The sequence below is a fragment of the Nilaparvata lugens genome, chromosome 3, assembly GCF_014356525.2.
Source record: "Nilaparvata lugens isolate BPH chromosome 3, ASM1435652v1, whole genome shotgun sequence".
Taxonomy (NCBI): Eukaryota; Metazoa; Arthropoda; class Insecta; order Hemiptera; family Delphacidae; genus Nilaparvata; species Nilaparvata lugens.
In genome coordinates this window covers 56,604,369-56,627,323 of record NC_052506.1, presented here as the reverse complement: position 1 = coordinate 56,627,323, position 22,955 = coordinate 56,604,369, and the positions used below count along the sequence as shown (strand labels likewise).

The following is a 22,955-nucleotide window of genomic DNA, read 5'->3' as shown; positions in this document are numbered from 1 at the left end:
ACCGTCAAATTACCTTTGTGTATGAGATATTAAGCCGTTCTCGGACTTTTCACTCACCTTGTACAGGATTGGTGAAAAGTATGGAAACAGCTGAATATTTCTTTTAAAAGGGGAATTTTACTATAGGTATTTAGATTGGGGATCCTATTCGAATAAAAATCCTTCTTTTCTGTCGCATAAAAATGTTGGTCCAACATCTTGGAAACGCCATTTTGAATCAAACTTTTTTTGTAATTCGAAGGTGGTCATAGGATACATGAGTTCAATACAGAAATTCAAGAGAAAATGAATGGTAAAAACCGCACATTTATATCCCAAACCGTTCAAAAGTTATTCACCTTCAAAGATACTAATAAATCATCTATCCATTTATCTATAAATCTATAATGTAATAAAGGAAAGAACTGGCTTATACTCGTACAGGATAGGAAATTCACGAATGACGCATTACCACGTCTGAACTACTAGACTATTTTCAATTCTTCAAGATTTCATTACATCAAGTTTTTAGTTTGCCAAGTATAAATTAGATCCTTGCGGAACATGGGTTACCTGCTAGTAATAAATAAATGAATAAATAATGAATAAAGCATTTATTGGTTCTGAACACTATACAATAAGAAAAAAGAATATGAGAAATTAAACATCTCTGCTAAGATAATACTCAACTATACTTATTACGACATTACTGAATTCAAATGTACATTTTTCCTTTGAATTATTTAAAGTCCAGAATTCAATTTCAAATTCAAAAATGTTAGGTCCTCTATTGGACACAGGCATCTCCCAGGTTCCTACACCTATCTATCTTTAGCACACACCGCCCACTTATCCCCAATCACTCTTACAATGTCGTCTTCCCATCTGAATTGTTGCTGTCCGATTTTCCTTTTCCACCAGTTTGGCTTCCACAAAGTTAGAGTCTTCGTCCATCTGCAATCCTCCAATCATGACCTGCCCACTTCCACTTCAGAGTCTTAATTGTCTTCAGTAAATCGTCCGATTTTGTTATTGCCTTGATGGATGTATTTCTAACTCTACCCAGCCTTTGTAGGTTCAGTATACTCCTGTCCTCTAATTCATCTAAAATATATTTTTGATGCAAACAATCATTAAATAGAGCGATGTTTTTGGTGTATAGTTGTTATCAGTTTCATCATCTCATTATTCGCGATTTATAAAATGAAAATAAATAAATGTAAATTCTCATGACAATTGAAGTGGCAAACACTCCTCAGCACATCTTTACCCTGCTTATCCCTGCTTTCACCATTTGTGGTCCACTACGTCTAAGAATCGGAAAATTTAGATCTCTTAGGAGAAAACATGGTGATGAGATATACAAAATGGCAGATATCTTAGGTATGCCTGCAAAAGAACACGATAAGGTGATCCATATAAATTCAACTAGAAATGGTATAGATATTATTTATGGAGAGAAAATTGGTATATCTGATTCCATTCTTGAGAAGTTTTTCCATGATATCTCTATGTATGACTATTTAATAACTTTTGGATTCATTGATAATGAATTCTATAGACGTCCAACCTTCATGTTCAGGGAACAATGGCTGTCCAGCAACATGCTTCCACCTTCAAATATTTACAAAATGCATGCGGTACGATATTTATTAGGCAATGAGTAAGAACCAAAAAATATGTATGGACTGAACATTACCTTTCAATTGGATACTGAGACGATTCATGGATTTCCGTCATTCACAATATACTTGCCATCGAATCATACTGAGCTTTCAACTTCCCTAGTAATCACATTTCCAGTTTTACTGGTGCAACTAAACATAACTTATTATACGCTTGAGTAGGGAAGGATAGGAGGAATCCAGTTTATTAGCAGGGATGATAAAAATATCGGTTTACAGTCCACAATCCTTGTGGAGTTGCAAGTCCATTCATGAGATGGCATCGTTTTGATGAATCAAAAACCTATGGCATTCTCATCGAACCTGAACGAATTATAAAATATTCTGTGGATGACAACGATTTTCTATACAAATTTTCATCTGACAGTCAATGCTACAACACAACAGAGAAAAATTGGACTTTTTTCAATATTATACGCAACAAAACTGTTTAATAGAGTGCTCCACCAGAAGAGCTCTGAACGTATTTGGATGTGTTCTGTTTTGTATGCCTCACAACAAATCTAAATACATATGATTCGATAAAATACAGCTCCTGTGCGTTGAATATTGCCAAAGACACTCATTATGACACAGGTGACAGGAGCTTTTTAGGTGATTTTGGCTGTTTGCCATCTTGTAACTACACCGACTACAAGGTGTTAAATTATGATTTAGGCAACGCTAAAAGTTATTACAGGTGATTCAAAGTTTATATTGTAATCAGAAACAAATTCTTCCTTCCAAAAGTTCGAACCCACACATGCAATAGCAATGAGTTGATGGATTCCACAGTTGTCTCCTTGGATGCATTTCTAGGTGTAAGTATAATGAATATAGCCGAAATATTCTACTACAGTAGAATGTAAGTATAATAACTATAGCCAAAATATTCTTCTTCTTCTCTAAGTGCCTATCCGTTCCGGATGTTGGCTATCAGCATGGCTATCTTGATTTTGTTGGTTGCGATTCGGAAGAGTTCTACTGATGTTTTACCGAACCACTTCCTCAGATTTGCCAACCAAGATATTCTTCTTCGACCCGGTTTTCTCTTGCTGTTTATCTTGCCTTGAAGGATCTCTTGGAGTAGCCCGTACCTCTCTGTGTTCCTCATTATATGTCCGAGGTATTGGAGTTTCCGGCATTTTATGGTGTTTACCAACTCTGCTCCAAAATATTCTACTACAGATAATTGTTACGCCTAGAAATGCATACAAGGAGACAACAGTGGAATCCATCAACTAATTGTTATTGTATGTGTGGGTTCGAACTTTTGGAAGGAAAATTTTGTTTCTGATTACAATATCAACTTTAAATGACCTGTAATAACTTTTAGCGTTGCCTAAATCATTCAACACCTTGTAGTTAGTGTAGTTACAAGATGGCAAACAGTCACAGTCACCTACAAAGCTCCTGTCACCTGTGTCATAATGAGTGTCTTTTGCAATATTCAACGCACAGGAGCTGTATTTTATCGGAGCATATGTAAGTCGATTCGTCGTGAGGCATGCAAAACACATCCACATACTTTCAGAGCTCTTTTGGTGGAGCACTCTATTAAACAGTTTTGTTGAGTATAATATTGAAAAAAGTCCTATTTTTCTCTGTTGTGTTGTAGCATTGACTGTCAGATGAAAATTTGTACAGAAAGTCGTTGTCATCCACAGAATATTTTATAATTAGTTCAGTTTCGGTGAGAATGCCATAGTTTTTTGATTCATCAAACCGATGTCATCTCATGAATGGACTTGGAACTTCCCAAGGATTGTGGATTGTTAACCGATATTTATCATCCCTGCTAATAAACTGGATTCCTTCTATCCTTCCGTACTCAAGCGTATAATAAGTTATGTTTAGTTGCACCAGTAAAACTGGAAATGTGATTACTAGGGAAATTGAAAGCTCAGTATGATTCGATGACAAGTAGTATATTGTGAATGACGGAAATCCATGAATCGTCTCAGTATCCAATTGAAAGGTAATGTTCAGTCCATACATATTTTTTGGTTCTTATTGCCTAATAAATATCGTACCGCATGCATTTTGTAAATATTTGAAGGTGGAAGCATGTTGCTGGACAGCCATTGTTCCCTGAACATGAAGGTTGGACGTCTATAGAATTCATTATCAATGAATCCAAAAGTTATTAAATAGTCATACATAGAGATATCATGGAAAAACTTCTCAAGAATGGAATCAGATATACCAATTTTCTCTCCATAAATAATATCTATACCATTTCTAGTTGAATTTATATGGATCACCTTATCGAGTTCTTTTGCAGACATACCTAAGATATCTGCAATTTTGTATATCTCATCACCATGTTTTCTCCTAAGAGATTTAATATTTTCAGTTCCAAGATGTAGTGGACCACAAATGGTGAAAGCAGGGATAAGTAGGGTAAAGATGTGTTGGGGAGTGTTTGCCACTTCAGTTGTCAAGGGAATTTCTATTTATTCATTTTCATCATTTTATAAATCGCAAATAATGAGATGATGAGACTGATTATAACTATACATCAAAAACATCGCTTCATTTAATGTTTGTTTGCATCAAAAATATATTTTACCTCATGCAATGACGTATTATCCAAAAAGTTCTTGAAATGGGTAATCACTTTTTTTCCTTCTCCTCATCAGCCGTCTATTAGGAGTTATGGGTACTGATGCGTTCAAGAGCGCGATGAACATAACAAACAATAAACTTAGTATATGGTTGATCACTTGATTGAATATCTACACAAGAACTAGGATTGGGATCCTGGTACTCTCAACTAGAACACTCACTAAAATTAGCTATAACCTGGGCGTGAACCTTCAACAGACTGCGTACGAATGAACATCAGGGCAAGGCTACTTCACTCACAATTCAATTATTTTAAAAGAATGTCATCATCAACTTTGTTTTTTCATGTTACTGGACGTCATAGATAATGGGTAAGGTAATTAATTATTCCGAGCATGCAACTCATATTCTGAATAACTCTAATCTCTCTTGGGATTTGCATGAAGAGGCTCGCGTGAGTTGGCTCACATTACCGAAATTGAATAAATTAATAATTCATTCTGAGTTCACATTAATCATCATAAGCCGATAGATAGTTCCACTAAACACAAAAAAGTATGACAAGCAGTAAAAAGGAGTTTAAGCATGAGGAGAAGGAGAAGGAGAAGGAGACGTTGTGGGATGGTGAGGAGGAAGAGGAGGTAATACTAATTTAATTTATTTCAGTTCTCAAGCAATACAAGAATGCTATAAGAAAGTTGATATCGATAACATTTCAGCAGAACTAGTTTCTTACTAATGGTCCTGTCCCAAAATTCATTTTTAAGTTCAATAGCAAACATTAATTAATCAATAGTAACATTAATTGAATAATGTTACCATAATTTATGCATTGTATTGCATACAAAATCATAATAATGCTGCAATAATACAGTGTTAAGCTCTAGGGTTGAAATATTCCGGAATTGGGATAAAATAAATTATAATAAATTTCTTTGAGCAAAACGACTATTGATGTATTTACATCATTTATATACAGTATTTTTCATTTGTTTTAACATCATCAGTAGAAGACTCTTTACAAGGTACTTCACCGAGGTGATATTAGTTTTTATTTTCTCCTCCCTGTAAAAAATATGTTAATAATTATATCTGATTAATGATTATTGGAAGTTAAATTGATTAGTGTTTGATCATGATTAGGAATATTATTGAAACTATTATAATACAGTGTTATTTGTATTATGATTACCATTAAACTTCATTTTCTAGAAACTGTAATGCTATTCATATTTTTGTTCCGTGCCCTGCATTTCAGTTCAACTGTTTTGATTCCTTAAAATTTCGGGATTATTGAATTATTTTATTAATGTTTCAAATCTATTAGATGAAAGAAGCTTACATTGAATTCGGATCCAAGTACAGCCTAATTATTATTCAAATGTTTTACTAGTAAGATCCTATTCCAGTACCAGTTTAAAGCAAAATTTGAATAGCAACAGCTTGTAATAAGTCCATTGATAATAATATTTATTTTAATTTTCAGATTTTTTAAATTTTTCCTCTACCTTTCTATCTGAACTAAGATTGAAATTGGCCTAGTACCCTACGATAGTTAAGAAATTTTCATATGATTTCAATGTCCCTGCAAGTCCACTCACCCCTATTTTAAACTCAATTATTATGGTATTATTATTAGTAACTATTATGGTCACCATTATATTTATGTTACCAAGTCTCATTAAATGGCTATTTTAGTTTTTTTCTTTTCAATGTCATTATAATATTAGCACTATGGAATAGAAATAGTTATAGTGGGTAACTGTAATCTTACGGTAATGACAAAACCTAGTATAATCACGGGAACTTTGGCATTATAAAAACTTATAATAGGTGATTGTAACTGTACAGTAATAATAAAATCAGTTTTTGTTTAATGCATCATATTATCACTTTCTATAGTAAATCATATTCCTAGCTAACTCATCAATTTCCAACTCTATTGGCAAAAGCTCAATATTCGACAGGGTCAACATACAACAACTGAACTTGGTTTTTAATGATTCTAATGGAATCACTCTGTTATAAGATTAATTCAAAAATTGAAATATTGAGACAGTAGGTCTGATACAGTAGGTCATTTATTTTCGATCACAGCCTCATCAGTTTTACTTAGGGCAGTTTTTTAATAATTTAAAACTTTGTAGTCTAATATTGCAAACCTGAATCTATTGTCAGTCAGAAATCTATAGGGAATTAGTTTCTCATTCCCTAGCTTGTTATATTTTTGTAGCACTGGAAGTATCTGAATTAATCATTTAATTCACTAAATTATCATGTGTAATTAATTGATGTTATCTTTATAAGGCATTAAAGGCAACCCCGAATTTAGATAGCATTTACCTAACTATAATTGTTCTGTAAGTTATCGAATGTTCACGTACAAAGATGCAATAAAATAATAATTAGCCAAATTATGAAATTCTTTCTCTTCGCGCTCTTCCAAATTTCGTTTGCATGAGCCAATCATTGACTGCTCCTCTAATGAAAAACTCATTGATCATCTCTTAGATATTTTTTCAGGCATCTGAAATGATTAGATTAGATTTCAGGACTGAATAGAAGAAATACAGATAGTTACAAATATATCTTAATTAAAAAACCCCGGTAATCTATTATGGAAAGATCCACAGAACCTTTTATCCTAGTTCATTTCTTTTTATCCCATTGGTCTTATTACAACATTCTTCTTTTTTGTTTATTGATAATTAGCCTCAATTTGTAATGACTCACAAGTTTCAATTATATGAAATTATATGGGTATCTGGGTAATATAGGTATTTTCTATGAAAATCGATATGACTTGAATATCTTAATATGACTTAAATACACTACACCAAATTTCTCATCTCCGCTCACTATCTTCTGTAGAATACCAGCCTACCACACAAAAAGCCAGAGTTTAATTTCAACCCTGCACATTTTTTGGAAACCTTTTACAATGTTTTAGTAATAGGTCAATTGGGCAATGTTGTCTGCTCTTATGGAAGCTACATTCAAACCAAATACAATCTAAATGAAATAACGAACCGTTTTATCAGAAATAATAAAAAAACTGGAATAGAGTGAAAAAAAATGCCTTATTAGTCGTAAAAATTAAGTATTTAACCAATTCCATTCTGTTATTAAAGTATAAATAATATTAATTTTAACAAGACAAAAGTAAAAATCAAATAGGTTCTTAGTATAGATTTAACAGATAATTCAGGTATCATTTCTCTCTCATTTCATATCAGCTACTCATTCTCAAGTTTCGTTTCAGCTATTCATTATCCCTCTATTGATCCATGCATGAAATCATCACAAACCGAAACGTTTGTACTGTAGGTCTATAATTATCATTCATCCCCACATCATCACCTGAGCTTAAAATACTTGTGGAGAGTTGCTTTGAAAATAACAAGTAAAAAACATGTAAAAATAATGGAGAATATCATTCATGTAAGAGCTTGGGATACAGGAAAATTAGAATGTATGAAGTCGAAACGCGATTTCTGCTATCCAGAGGGGTTGCCAAACGCAAAGTGTGAGTCATCAAAGAAAAAATTGATATAAAGGTTGATGAATTAATTTTCAAAGGCGAAATGTATTCAAATCCGTTCTTTCAAAATATTCAATATGGGCTATTAATAAATTACTTTACATAATTACCTTTTATTCAAATTCTTTATTTGCCATAATACAATACCATTTTTCCTCCACCTACTGTCTAAAGTACTTACTTTACTCCATGAAACATAATACTAAAGTTTCACTTTTTCGCTCTTGGTAGTAAAAAACAGAAAAACTCCCTAGGGAGTAAAAGTGACTCCATTTAAATAACATGGGAAGCATCTCTATTTTTAAAACTTACATGGTAATAGGTTAGAAGGTCTAAGCTTAGATGAGAAAGCATAATAGAGGTGTCTGTCATTGAGTCAACTGAATTCAATACTACAACCAGAAATTTGATCAACTCATGAAATATATGTTTGTATGATAATTATTATATTCTTAATATTAGTAGACGATAAAAATTTATACAATTTTTAAAATATTCTATTCTATTCAAAATACCAGCCAACAAATATTTTGATCTGCAATTCAAATCTGAACCGCGTGATCTGGAGTCAGCCATTTTTGGTAGCTGCCCAGCTGATATAATTGTTACAACTTTTGCCGATAGATAGCGCAATCGGCAGTGCCAATCAGATGACCTTATTTTAGGTTTTAGATTTAGGTTATGTTGTTAGGAATCATTGTCACCAATACGTAAGTTATTAGAATGATTTTATTTGCAGTTTCTATAAAAAAATGTAGATGGAGGAAAAATGTTGTGTACATCACGATCGAAAAATACTTTTTCTCCCTCAGGAAAATTGCTGCCCTCGGCTTCGCCTCGGGCTTCAAACTTTTTCCCACAGGGAGAAAAAGTCGTACTTTTCACTCTAGATATACAAATAACTATTTCAAAACAAAAACACCATTAAAAACTTAATTTAAACATAAACATGAAATAAATAATAATTCTTCTCAAAATTAGCTTATAGGCGTTGCCAGCAAAACCAGAGGTTTGTGTGCTGCAACGAGTATCAATCTTAGAAATCTCAACTTACAAAATTAATAAACCATTTAATCGATATATTAATATTGAAAAAAATAAATAATAAACAAAAAGAGTGCTTTATTACGGAGATGGCTATAGGAAAAAACACCTAAATTAAAACTAAAAATTTACCGGTATATGGAGGTGACAAAAGATAAGGAGATCAATTATGAAAGAGGTGAGATACATTAACAGATTTTATCCATTCAACTATATTTCTTATGGATGACTTTGTAATATGTTTTACTAGAAAGTGTTGAGGTACCAAGTTAATAAGTTTATTGCTGATGTAAGTGAATTGTCTTCGGCAAACAGTCAAGTCAGTTCTATTTATAATATAGTTCGGTTACGCTCGGAAGTTGTATGCCATCATGTATGGTTTAAATATATTTTTACATTTGTTCAGGTACAGTATTAAATTTTTTATATAGAGCTGCTTTACCGTTAGCACGGGGAACTCAACAAACAGAAGTTTTGTTGGGTAGTGTCTGGGACAGCCAAGAGCGGCTTTTATTACATGTCTTTGCAATACGAGAATCTTGTTCATTAACGTATCCAAGGCACTACCCCACACCCTGATTCCATACTGAAAAATTGACTGAGCATTATGCCGAGTACACCAATTTCATTACATTCGCATCCCCGAGACCGCTCAATTTATGAAACTTATATATGACATGTCTCAATCCTCTACACAGACTATCAATTTGAGCATTCCACTTCAAATGACAGTCGAACATAACGCCTAAATATTTAATTACATCCACTTTTTCTAACGAGCTGCAACCACAGTCCTCGTGCCTCACCCGTTGATATGCATAATAGGCGCAGTCAGGGGAGTGAATTTTAATAACCGTATGTGACCCTTCCCGGGGGGCTGATCTCACTGAGGGTGAGAAGGCCATGTGAACGCTTTTCTTTGCATTTAGAGTTAGTGAATGTTGATCCAGCCATGACTTCACAATAGCCAGACCCAATTCCGTCAATCGCTCCACCTGCCTCCAATCTGGTCCGGTGAAAACCAAGGCAGTATCATCGGCGAAAGATATAGTAGTACAGTTATTAATATTTATTTTTAAGAGATCATTAATGTATATCAAAAATAATATCGGTGAGAGGACTGTACCCTTGGGAAGGCCAAACCCAGTCGATATCATTAAATTTGTTTTTTCATTTAGAGTGAATAACTGAGATCTATTTTGCAAGTAGCTTTCAAATAATTTTAAGAACTGTTCCTCTATAACCGATACTTTCCAACTTATTCAGAAGGGACCTGTGAGAGATGCTAAATCCAGGAATACTGCTAAAGTTTTTTTGTTGCTCTGAAAGTTATCTGTAATTATTCGAACTAAATTTGTCATAGCATCCTCAGTTGATTTGCCCTCTTGGATTGCCCTCTATATTGGAAACCGAATTGATTCTCAGCTAAAAGTGTATATTTATTAAGGGATTCTATCAATCGTCGTTTTATAAGTTTTTCAAATATTTTAGATAAATTGCTTATCAAACTGATTGGGCTATAGTTTTCGGGAGCCTTTCTGTCACCTGATTAGAATAGAGGAACTATTTTTGCTATCTTGAAATGAGAAGGAAAATGACCCAATTCAAAACATTTGTTGAATAACACTGACAATGGTTTCGCCATAATATAAGCAATATTCTTCAAGCATACATTACCCAGTCCATCCACCCCCGGGGACGAGCCAGATTTCAAGTTTCTGATGATAACTAATATCTCATCGGAGCTCGTTGGACGCATGAAGAAGGAATGTGGACTGTCCGCCGCCAAACAACGTAAACGTTGTGCATCCACTGAGTGTTGTACAATATCGATTCTTTCAGCATAAGCTCTCCCCACTCCAGCAAAATAACTATTCAAAATATGTGGATCAATATTGGGGGGTTTATTTGCACGTTGGATGTCCAAAATTTCTTCTATGCAATTCCAAGTTTTTTTTACTATTTCCTTTAGAATTAGAGATTCTGGTTTTGTAATACTCAAATTTAGTTTTTCTTATAAGTTTATTTAATAAATTTCTATATGTTTTGTACCTAGATTGTAATTCAATATTGAATTGCTGACTGTTTAGTTTTTTATGCAATTTATCACGCTCTCTAATGGATCTTATCAGCCCCGGAGTTATCCATTTGTTGAGTGGTCTATTTTTATTTTTATTTTTATCTGTTCACTAGCTGATTTTATATTGCTTATTAACTTACTACAAAATTCATCAATCTTATCATCTAAGTCTATATTTTGATCATTGAAGGAAATTTCATTTCCCCAACTTTCTTTTTGTAGCCCTTCTATCAATTTCTTATAATTAATTTTTTCTGTGAAGACCTCTCTTACTTTTTAAAAAAATGTGTTTGGATTTCTCACGTAAAAGGTAGTACAGAAATGATCAGTAATATTAGGTTTTCTGTATAGAGCTTATTACATTATCTTCTTTAAAATTTACATTTCTCCAAAATATGTGATCAATACATGTTTTTGTTTTACATGTTATTGTTAGGGCTACTCTTAATTATCACGGAGTAAAAATAGAATATCCAAGTACCCTTATTTTTAAATGTTTTACTCACAACTGTATTTATTAGTCCAGTCACGAGGTAGTGAAAAGGGGTTTGGGGAATTAATTCGGAACACGCTAAGGGTCGATTTCCAAAATAAAATTGGCTTTCCGAAACAGGGCGTGGTCGCAGTTTTTATGATAATCTTTATTTTCTCATTTCTATAATTGAAAACGTTTTTCCTTGACGAAATGAAACATTCCTAAATAATTCAAAATAGCAGAAACTTTATATTATTTCCTCTTTATTTTATTTTGTGTTCAATTTTCTAGTTTTTTTTTTAATTTAATTTAAACGTGGACTATGACTATGCCCCGTTTCGGAAAGCCAATTTTCTGACTCCAGCTGTTTAAAGGCTAGAACTTAGCTAAATCCCGAACTCGAAAACAGGCCCTAAATTTTTCGTGTAAGGATTTTGGAGTATTGGACAGCTTAGATACATAAATTGAATTTCTTGCCCTGTAGCTTTTTAGAGAGTGACCACGGATTTTCGCTTCCTTTTAAAGTTCTTTGAGATTCACGCCAAATCAAGCCATCGGACAGAAAAATTACGCCTTTTTATACAGTATATATTTATAGTATATAGTATTCTATATTTATAGTATATAGTATTATATATTCATAGTATATAGTATTTCAAATAAAAATAAATCATTTGGAGCTCTCTATCTTTATCGAGTGCCAACTATATCTTCCGATTTCCACAATTTAAATTCATGATTCATAATCCCTCTGGGCGTAATTTTGTACTCTACAGCCTAAGACCAAGTAGACTGTTCTATCTTGAATGGATTTCCAGGTAGCTTACACCCGATAACAAATTTCCTTGTATTTGACCAGTTGGTTTCTATGTAACCACCTGTTGGTAGTAGTATTACTCAAATGGGCATTAGAATAAATAATAAAATTTCGACACTTGATAATGGGATGCATACACAAAGTCAGTCGTGTCTGAAATAAAATAATATAATCGTTTCATTCAATATGGATATCTCTCATAACATCCATTTCGCTACTGCGAACATTACATTTATTATTGACGATGCAAAAATTTTATCCTGATAACTTTCCATCTGATCTCAATTTCAGTACCTGTACATGCAATACTGATTCCAAGAAGAATTATAATATTGACTTTTTTCTTTTTATTCTTTACAGATCGAACATCATCCAGTTGACAATAGACAAGGATATTCAGGTGCCGTGCCTCGAGAACAGTGTCTACATCTACGACGGATTGCCTGACTTTGTGTCGCTCACGGGAAGCCATCAGAGCCATGTGCTCGGGGTATTTTGCTCCCAAGATACTCAATATCCAATCACTGTGGAGGCCAAATCAGGTTGGTAACAAACACTTGTATTGTAACTACTTTATCACTTAACATTGCTAACATTACATTAGGAACAAAGAATGCTCACAAAAGCCCAACCCTTTCATTTAGTCTTCTTGTATTATTATGCAAAGAATACAAATAGTGAAAGGAAACATTGATACATAAAGTTTAAAGTTAATGGACATCTTTTGTATTAAAAAAAGGAAAAGCTCAAACAGCCGTCTGGGAAAAGTTTAAACACTTTTAAACTCATGGTAAACCAACGTAAAATGTCCTCCGACCGATACCATTTTCGATCTCCAGTTTAACAACTTCCAAAGTCATTCAATTTAGCGTCCATACGTTTCAGTTTGCATGATATGGTTTGCCTGATTACATAAGATTGGTAATTTTGAGCTTCTCGACCAACCTTTAAATCGTCTCTAATACATCCCTAAATAATTTTCTTATGCTAAATCATCAACTCATAAATTTACCCTATGAGTTTTGATAAAATCTCTAATTCAATTACATATTTTTATAGTGCTTATTGCGGGTGAGTTGGTATTTTTTGGCTTCCAATTTTTTTGAAATAACTCAATCCAAAATTTAGCATATTAATTATTGAGTGTAATATTAAAATCTCATTCATTGTCTTATCCTACCAATTTCAAAAATCTAGTTTGAATATTGTTAGATTAAAAATTGAACTTAGATACTTCAGTTAGATGTGAAGACTATTTTTTGAAACACGTTACTATTTATCAAAATTCAAGAGAAGAACAGTTCTCTCCCGATAATTACATGAATTTTCATTGTATTATTCAATTTATTTATCAGGTTTAAAACATCGTTATATTGAAAAGAAAAAGCGCCCAAAACTTCTTCTTTGCTCCTTGTTTCCTAATTTTGTTTATCAAATTATCCGAAGAGGGTTCATCATATCAAAAAACTTCAATTTTGACAAGACTAGTTGATGTTTAAATGTTATGAATGTTTGGCAGGTATACTGACAGTGCACTACAAGCAGGGCGGGCACATAAGCGAGGGCTTCAACGCGACAGTGAGTGTGCTGTCCTGTCCGAACAACTGTCCGCCCAACCGCGAGTGCCGGCACGGCGTGTGTGTGTGCCCCGAGGGCACAGTCGGCACCAACTGCAGCGACCTCCTTTGTCCCAACAACTGCAGCGCTCATCTCAAGCAGGGCAACTGCGATAAGGTATTATTCTGCAATTCAGCTCTACAGAATACGAGGGCTATTCAGAAAGTAACAAACGTTTTGGAATAAAATGAAAAGATTTAATTAGACAATAATTGTGATATGTACTTTTGAAAGAACAAAAAAAACCTTCATTTTTGGGAACAAGTGAAAGTTACTTGAAACAAGACCTAAACGTCTTGATTTTCATGAATTTTCTGATCGACTTTATCAACCAGTTCATCTGTGACAACGCTCGATCGTCCACTCTTATTGTCATTAACGCTATTGTGGCCTTTTTTGAACTGTACACTCGATCTCTGGACCATACTTTACATATATATATATATTCTTGGCCTTTTCCGTCTTTTCTCCTTCCGTTCCTTTATTTTTAGTATCCTCTTTATTATTAAGTACTAGTTTTTATTCTGTATTTTTTTCAAGAAATTTGTTTTGGATCATTTTTGTTAAATATTTTTGAAAAACATTTATATTGCAACTCACACCTGCGCACAGGGTTTCTTTGCAGGTGTAGATTCTTATATATATATATATATATATATATATATATTTTGTCTTGAAAGTGTTGTATATTTTTTTGAGAATCAATAAATTTGAATGTGAATATTTTTTTTATATTTTGTTTTTGACATTGATTAATTGTGTAGGGGTACGGACGGTGTCTGTGCTCGGAGGGGTGGGGCGGCGCCCAGTGCGAGACACGGCTGACAGCGTCGCAGCTGGTGTCGAGTGAGCTGTTCAACTCGGCGCACCTGGCCGACCACCTCGACCACCTGCGCAAGATGCTGCCTCGCTTCGGCCACTCGCTCCTCGCCGACCGCCGCGGTTCACTCTGGCTGTTTGGCGGCTACTCCCTGTCGCACGGCCCGCTCAACGACATACGTCTCTTCGACACCAAGAACAACACCTGGATGCAGGTGGGTAGCCATGTAGCCATGCAAATGTTATCCAATAGTTCATATCCACGTTTAATTATTGACAATCATAAAAACAGGCTAAAGACTAAGTGCCGTTAGCACAGTGCCAGTTCCAACAAAATTTCATTTTGAACTGGATTACGACGCGTTACGCCTTTCAACGCTAATCTATAGTGAGGTCCACATTATAATGGCAGTATAGGAAGATAGGTAAACAGCGTTGCTGATTCTCTGTCTTGACAGTGCCTTCTATATAGATGATAGCTGATACCGATAGACTATATATATATATATATATATGATGTAATGTAATATCAACTGTTATTTTTGCTAAAAATAATCAATTATATTTTATTCATCAAGAAAATATTTTTTCAATGATTAAATAATGAATTTTCATAATTGATATAAAATATTTTGTCAATTAATCATATTTCTCCAAACGCTCTGGCAACATTGCGGAACTAGAAAAGGATAGCGTCATCTGAAACAACAATTTTAATAAAATACTGTCATTATAAGGTGGACCTCACTGTACGATTACATGAAGGCATGTTCACAATTAATATTATGTTTCATATCGGGCTTCAAACAACGGATCAAGTTGTCCGTTTAAACCCGGAATGAAACACATTATAACAATAAGGCAACCATACATTTATGTAATCTTGGATAAGCGTTGAACATAGATGGTGCTTATAGCCCCAAATCAACTGTTTTTAGTGTTGCCACTCCTTGTTTGTGGATGGATACAATAACAAATTCACGGTGAAATATAACAGTTGAAACCCCCGTGACGATTTTCCCACATTATTTATAGAAGCTATTCAAATGTTTTTTTTTTATTCACAGTTGTCTGTTTTTCTGAAGACCTATTGTTTATTGATAACTATTGAAGAGCTTATTGAGATTGGGGAACAGAAGGTAGTATTCAAATAGTAAAATAGTGTTTTACTTTACTTTACATTCGTCACATGGAACTGCAACAAGGAAATAGCGCTCCTGCAGTATATGACACGTCAAAGTGTAATCTAATATATTACTAATATACTCCATCTACCAAACACAACAAATTTCACATAACATACATCAAGCAAAAATCATCTTTCAATGAAGTTCGCTAATTTGTATGGACATAATTCAATAAGTAATTTCGTAAGTGCTCTTTTGAACTTTCTCAAGTTCTCAATTTCTCTAATATGACTTGGGAGTGCAATAGTTAAATTCCCATATAAAATGGGCCACTCTCCAACAGACAAAGTCCATGGAGTGAGTAATCCTAATACACTTCTTTTTCAAAACTAAGATGATATGAAACATCGAAACTAGTTGTTTTAATAAAAAATAATGTGGTATTTTATATTCAAAACTTTTCAAAAAAAGGGTATTATAATGTTACTTTATAAATTCAAAATTAAGATTTGTACACTGTTATCGAAGATCGTTTCAAAATGAAATAAAATCACAATTATACTGTCTTTACTCTTTAGTATATCAGTTTCACTGAATTATGTATCAAATTTCTAAATTTAGACTGCTGTGTCGTCAAAAATAATTCAAAAATAAACTAGCAATTCTTCATGAAATGTGAAATAAATGAGTAAAAATTATTTATTTATTACATTTCACAATCACAATATCAAATTAGGCTAATAATTGGGAGAGAATCAACAATAAACCCAAAACTGTTTCTCTCCCTAATTTTGATAAGAACAGTCCAAATAATAATCATAATAATTATGATTATAATGCCATGAGCATTAAAACTAGAGTGGTAGATATTGAAACTAAGTACTTACTTACTTACTTACTTACGAAGCGCTACAGCCCTGCGTGGACCTTGGCCTCCTCAACAATTCGCCTCCATTCATCTCTCTGATTAGCCAGTCTCCTCCAGTTCCTCACTCCTAGGCACGCTAGATCTTTTTCCACATCCTGCAGCCAACGTGTTCTCGGGCGACCTCTTTTCCTCGTTCCTTCCATTCTTCCATCAAGCATCTGCCTCTGCATCCTATTATTCTCCACTCTTTGGACATGTCCCAGCCAGCTGATTCTTCTAGACTTTATGAATCGTACTATGTCATTTCCACGCAACTAAGTAATAACACATTGAAACTAAGTAATACTGTGGATATCCCGAGTGTATAAATTGATTCAACTGCACTCCAAAAGAGCGGTTGGCAAATTGGTAGTTGACCTACGAATCAAGAGGACTTTAAAATACTGTTTAGTTTGCTTGATTGTTCAGATTAATATCAAATAAGAACAGTTATAGATTCAGTAATGATCCTTCACTTTTTTGAGTATTGGATTTGTGATATCGATAGCATGTTTTTATTGCAGATCACAATAGATTCGACGAGTGACGTGAGTATGCCCGAAGGCAGGTACTTCCACGCAGCCGAAATAGTTCATTCACGGCGAGAGATATTTGTCTACGGAGGTCTGGCTCAGAAGAATGAAAGCATCTTTGGCTTGGCTAACAATACGCTCAGCGACTTTTGGAAATTCAGCTTGAAAAACTCTCATTGGGTTAACATCAAGGTAATTTTCCCCACACACAACTGCTTACTATTCACTGTTGGAATACTGTTTGCTGTATTTACCGTTAGATTATTTAGTGCTGCTAGTTTCTTATGAAATGTGCTATCTTCTACTAGTGCTGTATCACTCAGGTTGAGCTGAGGTAGTGCTGTATCACTCTTGTTGTCTACACCAGGCCGATCTTCACAATTTCCCCAAAACTCATCCAGTTTTTATATGGAACTCCTCTCACATCCAATGTATAAAAGCTATTTTATGTAATGCCTAGCTTTTTTATTTATGTATGTGAGCCTTAATGTTGATATAGCCTACCTATACGTTATCCAATCCATATCTTGGTTGTAAGAATACATACTATATATTGAAGAAAATAAAGACATTATTTCTGCAACCACAAAGTTAATAAAGCTTTATCTATAAACCTACCTTGTGAATAAACATATTGGTTGAATAATCAATAATTATTGTAAAGTATACAATTTTTCAATCATTTCAAACTTCAAATAGATTATTGCTTCAATTGGAACTGATTAATGTTATCAATTTATCAAAATTTGGGGTGGAAATCATTTGACTTGAGACTGTTCTATGTCTATCAATCATTGTGTTTTTTAGTTATCCAAAATTGTTTATTTTATCTGAAATCGTGTGAATGAATAAATGGGATAAAGAGGTATCTAATTTATGGGAGGAACTCCAAAGAATGGAAAAACATTATCTAGGCTACCCCCATCCACCTATTCTACAGGCAAGATAACAGATTTCCCACGTCAGTGTAAAAGTACAGTATTCTAAATTGAAAATTGTAATACTGGTACTACTCTTAGGCCCGGTTGCACAAATGCCGATTAAATTTTAACCGTGATTAATTTCACGAGAACCAATAAGAGAAGGCGTTTTGAATAGACGGCTTCTCTGATTGGTTCTCGTGTTATTAATCACGATTAAAATTTAACTGGCTTTTGTGCAACCGGCACCACCTTTCACCCTTTCTAAGTTATTCAGTCAAAAAAAAAGGTTGAAATTGCAGCGGTGTTATGATAGCCGAGTTTTTTCTCGTATTGACCCATCTATAACAAACCTTCTATCATGGAGTAAAATACTTTAAGTACTTTTCCTTGAAACACGTAATACCCCTTACTCAAAACCCTTCATTCATCCAGTCATTTGTGAATACAACTACAGACCATCTACAAAATATTGGGATAGAACATCAGGCTTTGCCCAAAACTATTAGTCTCCCAAATTTTGGTAAGGAATAGCATATAAAAATTGTTTACAACTATCCTCGCTTGCTAACTGTGTTGTATTGGTTGGCGCAGACCCATGTGAGCCCTCCACCGCTGGCCGGTCACACGATGACGCTGCGCCGCGAAGGCACCGGCGCCGAGAGCCTGGTGCTGATCGGCGGCTTCAGTCCGCGACATGGCTTCCTCGACGTGGTCTGGGAGTTCGACCTCCTGGAGGCGGACAACTGGACGGTGCTGCCCACCACCGGATACCGCCCACTCGGCATCTGCGGCCACTCCACCGTCTACCACGCGCCCTCCAAGAGCTTCTACGTGTTCGGCGGTATGGTCTACGGCGACAACCACACCTACATCTCCGACAAGCTGTACGCCCTGCACTACCCGTCGCGCACCTGGACTCGGCTGCCTGCATTCGATATATTCAACCATCCGATCATGCAGTTGGTGAGTGTGATAGAAGTTCAAACTGGATTGCCACATATATCAGTATCAGTAAACATGACCGGCACAGTCAAAATACAAATGCCATGAGTTCTTAATGGACTATTGCCATTCAGCCCGGCCGAGCGAGTATGCATTATGCGAGTCTCATTAGAACTTATGGCAATAATATTCTCACTATACTGCGCACGTTCATTGTAACTGATTGGTTACTTCCTCTTCACCACAAATCTGTTTCAAACTTGCTTAGTTAAATTTTAAAAATGTATTTGCATTGTTGTATATCATCACGATTTTGTACTATTTTCCTAAATGTGTAACATCTTTTGGATTTATCATTTAACTCTAGGTGAGAAACACTTTTTGACAAAAAAAAACTGTTGGTTCTTTTTAATTACTTGTTTTTGTGAATTAATTAACATGAATTAAAATAATTTGAGCGAGTTCTTTGGACCAAGTTGCTAGAATTTTCAAGAAGAATGTACAGAAAACAAACAGAATTCGTTCATGAATTCAAATAAATTGAAATATGTTATCAATTCAAAGAAAAGTAATAATATTTTTAGGCGATCTTTGAAATTAAGAAGAGTTAATTTACTGTAATATGAAGTTACTGTAACGAGATAACTGTGTCAATTCCTAACTTTGATGTCTATTCTAGCACCGGGGACGATTCCTGCACACAGCTGTTACAACCGATGACTACATGCTGGTATTTGGAGGTCGGGTCACTTCCATTGGCAGTCAGCACTCTCTCATCGCCTACTCTTACAACTGCAATCAATGGGTTCCTCTATCGTCCAAAGTCAAGGCTCATCTAGGTATTGATAAATCTAATCAAGAAAGTTGTTAATCGATTTTCTTTTAAATTATAACACATTTTTGCTAGTATAATAAAGTTTTCTTAGTAATAATTTTTATAACTGAGATTTTTAAATATGTATATCTGAAAAAGGCGAGAATATAATTAATACTCATATTAAGGATAATGAAATTGTATAAAAATGTTAACAAACATAAAACATGTTTTTTGTGGACGAGTCCAGTTTTCTGGAGTCCCAACTGCGCCCTTGATAAAGGCGATCATTTTTAATTTAATTTTATTGTTTCTCTCCCAATATTATTTCGACCAATAATAAAAAATCTGCATGTAGAGTACACTGTATTCACAAGTATACAAGTATACTGTAGCATACTATTAACTAGAGCATATTATTATGAAAATTGTTACAATTCGTCTATAAATTGACCTCAAATTTAAGGCTGTAAGAGTAATTTCATAACAGTAGTAATTGTGACATTAAAGTTTAATTCTAGTTTGGAGTTTTTGTTTACTAGTTGAGCTTAATTAAATTGAACTAGTTTAATCAATTAGTTTTATCTACAGTAACTATATTACCCAAATATAGTTATATATACTTATATAGTACTATAGTTACTGTAGTTTCATCTACTTTCCTTTGAGCTCATAGGTGTTCCACTCAGGAAATGATTATGTAACGTGAAACATTGAAAAGTGACATGATCTTATTTCGAACTGTTACTTGTCTAAATTGTAGAGAGGAATATTGAAGGGGTCGCCTTTTGCTATTTTCCGAACATCATTCTAACTATAGATGCTTGATGTAAAATGAATAAATAAATTTCAAATGTAGGAAGCATGTTTAGATTCACATCTACTGTTCCCTTAGACTGTATGAAATTTCTGAATCTAATTCTCGATTAATAATATTACAGCAAAAAGAAAAAGTTTTTTATGTTTACATTTTCCAGAATTTGAAACATAAATACCGTAAAGACAAAATTAGTTGTAGGTTATATTAGTTTATATGGTGTATACCTTAGCTTTTTTAACTCTGTTTGTTTTTACGCATTTCTTTTAGATTAAATTTCCACAATTTTCTGTCTGATTTAAGGAGTTATTGATGCAGTGGGCTCTCTCCCGCCCGCCACCTACGCACATGCCATGACAATGGACGTGACCGATGAGCAGACCTATGTCTACATAATGGGAGGATTCACAGGCGGCATTCAGAGTCGCATGACGCGCATCACCCTGCCACCCGATCTCTGTTCTCTCTGGTCTGGCAAGAGCTTTTGCAGGTAATTAATTATTATTTTTTACAAATGTCTTTTTCTCATCTTCTAGTAAAAACGTCTACAATTTCGTCCATAAAATCGTCTAAAAAGTTTTCCTCAATCTTAATAGTAGACCTGAATAACTATAATTTGTCAGATGTATTTTCTGTGTTTCTGGTTTGCCTTACATTATTCACTCTCTTCGATCTTGAAAACATGTCTCTGCCTTGTAGTGATTCAAAACATCGTTTCCAAGCAAATTCTTTGCTGCAATGTATTGTTATTTTCTATTCTTATTCTCCCCTTTTCTATTGTGATTTATGATTTTTCAGTTGCATCTTGATAGTATTGCAGGTATTATAACCAAGTATCATCAGTGCTTTATGAGCATTGAATATTAAACTGTTACAGGCAATAGGCTGACTCGTATTTTTAAAAATTCAATTGAAAAAATGATAGAATATAAACATATTTTTAGAATGCATATTTAATAATTACAAGCACAATCACAATAATTATTGTTAGAAGAGAGACTAAAGTCATGGGAAGAGTACCGGAAACATTATTTCTCCCGAACTTCAATTAATAACGAAGCAGTTAGCTCAGATAAGATCGAGTTCCCATAATTCCAGATAAAATGTATTACTACTACAAATATCGAATGTAGAGGAAGAAGTCATATTCACTGAAAATTAAATCCTGCAATTTCATGACATTGAAGTACATCCGGCTGAAGTACTTGGCTAATGAATGCATAAGCAGAAAGTGCTTATGACTTCTAATGACTTTTCTATCTGTGACCATCCAATGTGGTTCATATTATGGACAGAAACAAACATAATAATAATAATAATAATAATAATAAAAGTGCGACTTTCAGGCAACTATATTATCTCATTCTCTCAAGCGTTGTGTTCAGAAAGTTTTATTGTGTTGTTGAGCTGCTCAAGAGGAATACAGAGCGTAGTTTATTGTGCTGTTCGCCTTTTCCAATACACAAAATTCTCATTAATTCAAGAAAAAAACTTTCCCAACCGTTTTTTTTCTTTTCTGTTCAGGTTGTACTTTGGGTGTATGTCGTGCACAGTTTCGACGCCTGAAGGCAACATCACTCACTGCTATTCGAGCTGGCGAGGCGTGGACCCGTGCGCGGGGGGCCAGGATGGGGGCGGCAGTGGTGCAACGAAGGCAGTGGAGCCTAGCAGGGGTGGTGCGGGCGGCATCAGTCAGGGCTGCAACAGCCAGGGCTTCACCCAGCGCACCTGCGAACAGTACCGCACCTGCACCGACTGCCTTGCCCGCTGGCCCACTCATTGGAACGAGAGTCAGGTTAGTTATTTTCGAATCAATGAAAATGTTTTGGTAGACGAGATGAAGAGTGAAGAGGTCGTGCTATCTTGTATAGTACGCTTATACATACTCCGAATTAAACAAACGAGGAATGAATATTATAGTGGGGTATAACGGTCAAGTTTAATATTATTTTCAGCTATTTCGTAAAGATTCCCTTTGATATCTGTTGATTCTGTTTGTAAGTACGAATCTGTATATTTGTAAATGAACTCCTCTAGATGCAAAACACTGTCATTCAGAGAAATATATTATAACATATTATCTTCTTAAGCTTTTGCTTCTTGAGGCTGACATTTTGTAATGCAGTTGAGTCTCTTGTCTTTCTTAATTTCGTTCTCAGGATTCGATAAATCGAGGTGCTACTGCAAAATCTTCGTTATTTATATTGTAAATTCTATTTTTCTCATGATAAGTAGATTCTTTTCAAATCAGTCAACTGTTTCCTAACTGTATTTTGTATGTGCAAATA

The 22,955-nt window shown here is 34.4% G+C and overlaps 1 protein-coding gene and 1 long non-coding RNA gene across 3 annotated transcripts in view; one reads left to right on the top strand and one right to left on the bottom strand.

Annotated features, from left to right (window-relative positions):
• Window positions 1–22,955, top strand: part of LOC111057596 (multiple epidermal growth factor-like domains protein 8) — a 181,373-nt gene that overhangs the window by 108,461 nt on the left and 49,957 nt on the right. For both annotated transcript variants that reach the window (XM_039424112.1, XM_039424113.1), the window contains exons 24-31: window positions 12,529–12,710; window positions 13,688–13,902; window positions 14,550–14,819; window positions 17,163–17,363; window positions 18,686–19,057; window positions 19,716–19,875; window positions 20,971–21,157; window positions 22,192–22,462. In XM_039424112.1, coding sequence (XP_039280046.1) covers window positions 12,529–12,710; window positions 13,688–13,902; window positions 14,550–14,819; window positions 17,163–17,363; window positions 18,686–19,057; window positions 19,716–19,875; window positions 20,971–21,157; window positions 22,192–22,462 — 1,858 coding nt within the window. The remainder of the gene's footprint in view (window positions 1–12,528; window positions 12,711–13,687; window positions 13,903–14,549; window positions 14,820–17,162; window positions 17,364–18,685; window positions 19,058–19,715; window positions 19,876–20,970; window positions 21,158–22,191; window positions 22,463–22,955) is intronic.
• On the bottom strand, window positions 575–4,482 carry LOC120350498. Its single transcript, XR_005570811.1, has 2 exons — window positions 4,216–4,482; window positions 575–1,083 (listed from the first exon to the last, which is right to left on the bottom strand). It is a non-coding gene; the product is annotated as an uncharacterized LOC120350498 (long non-coding RNA).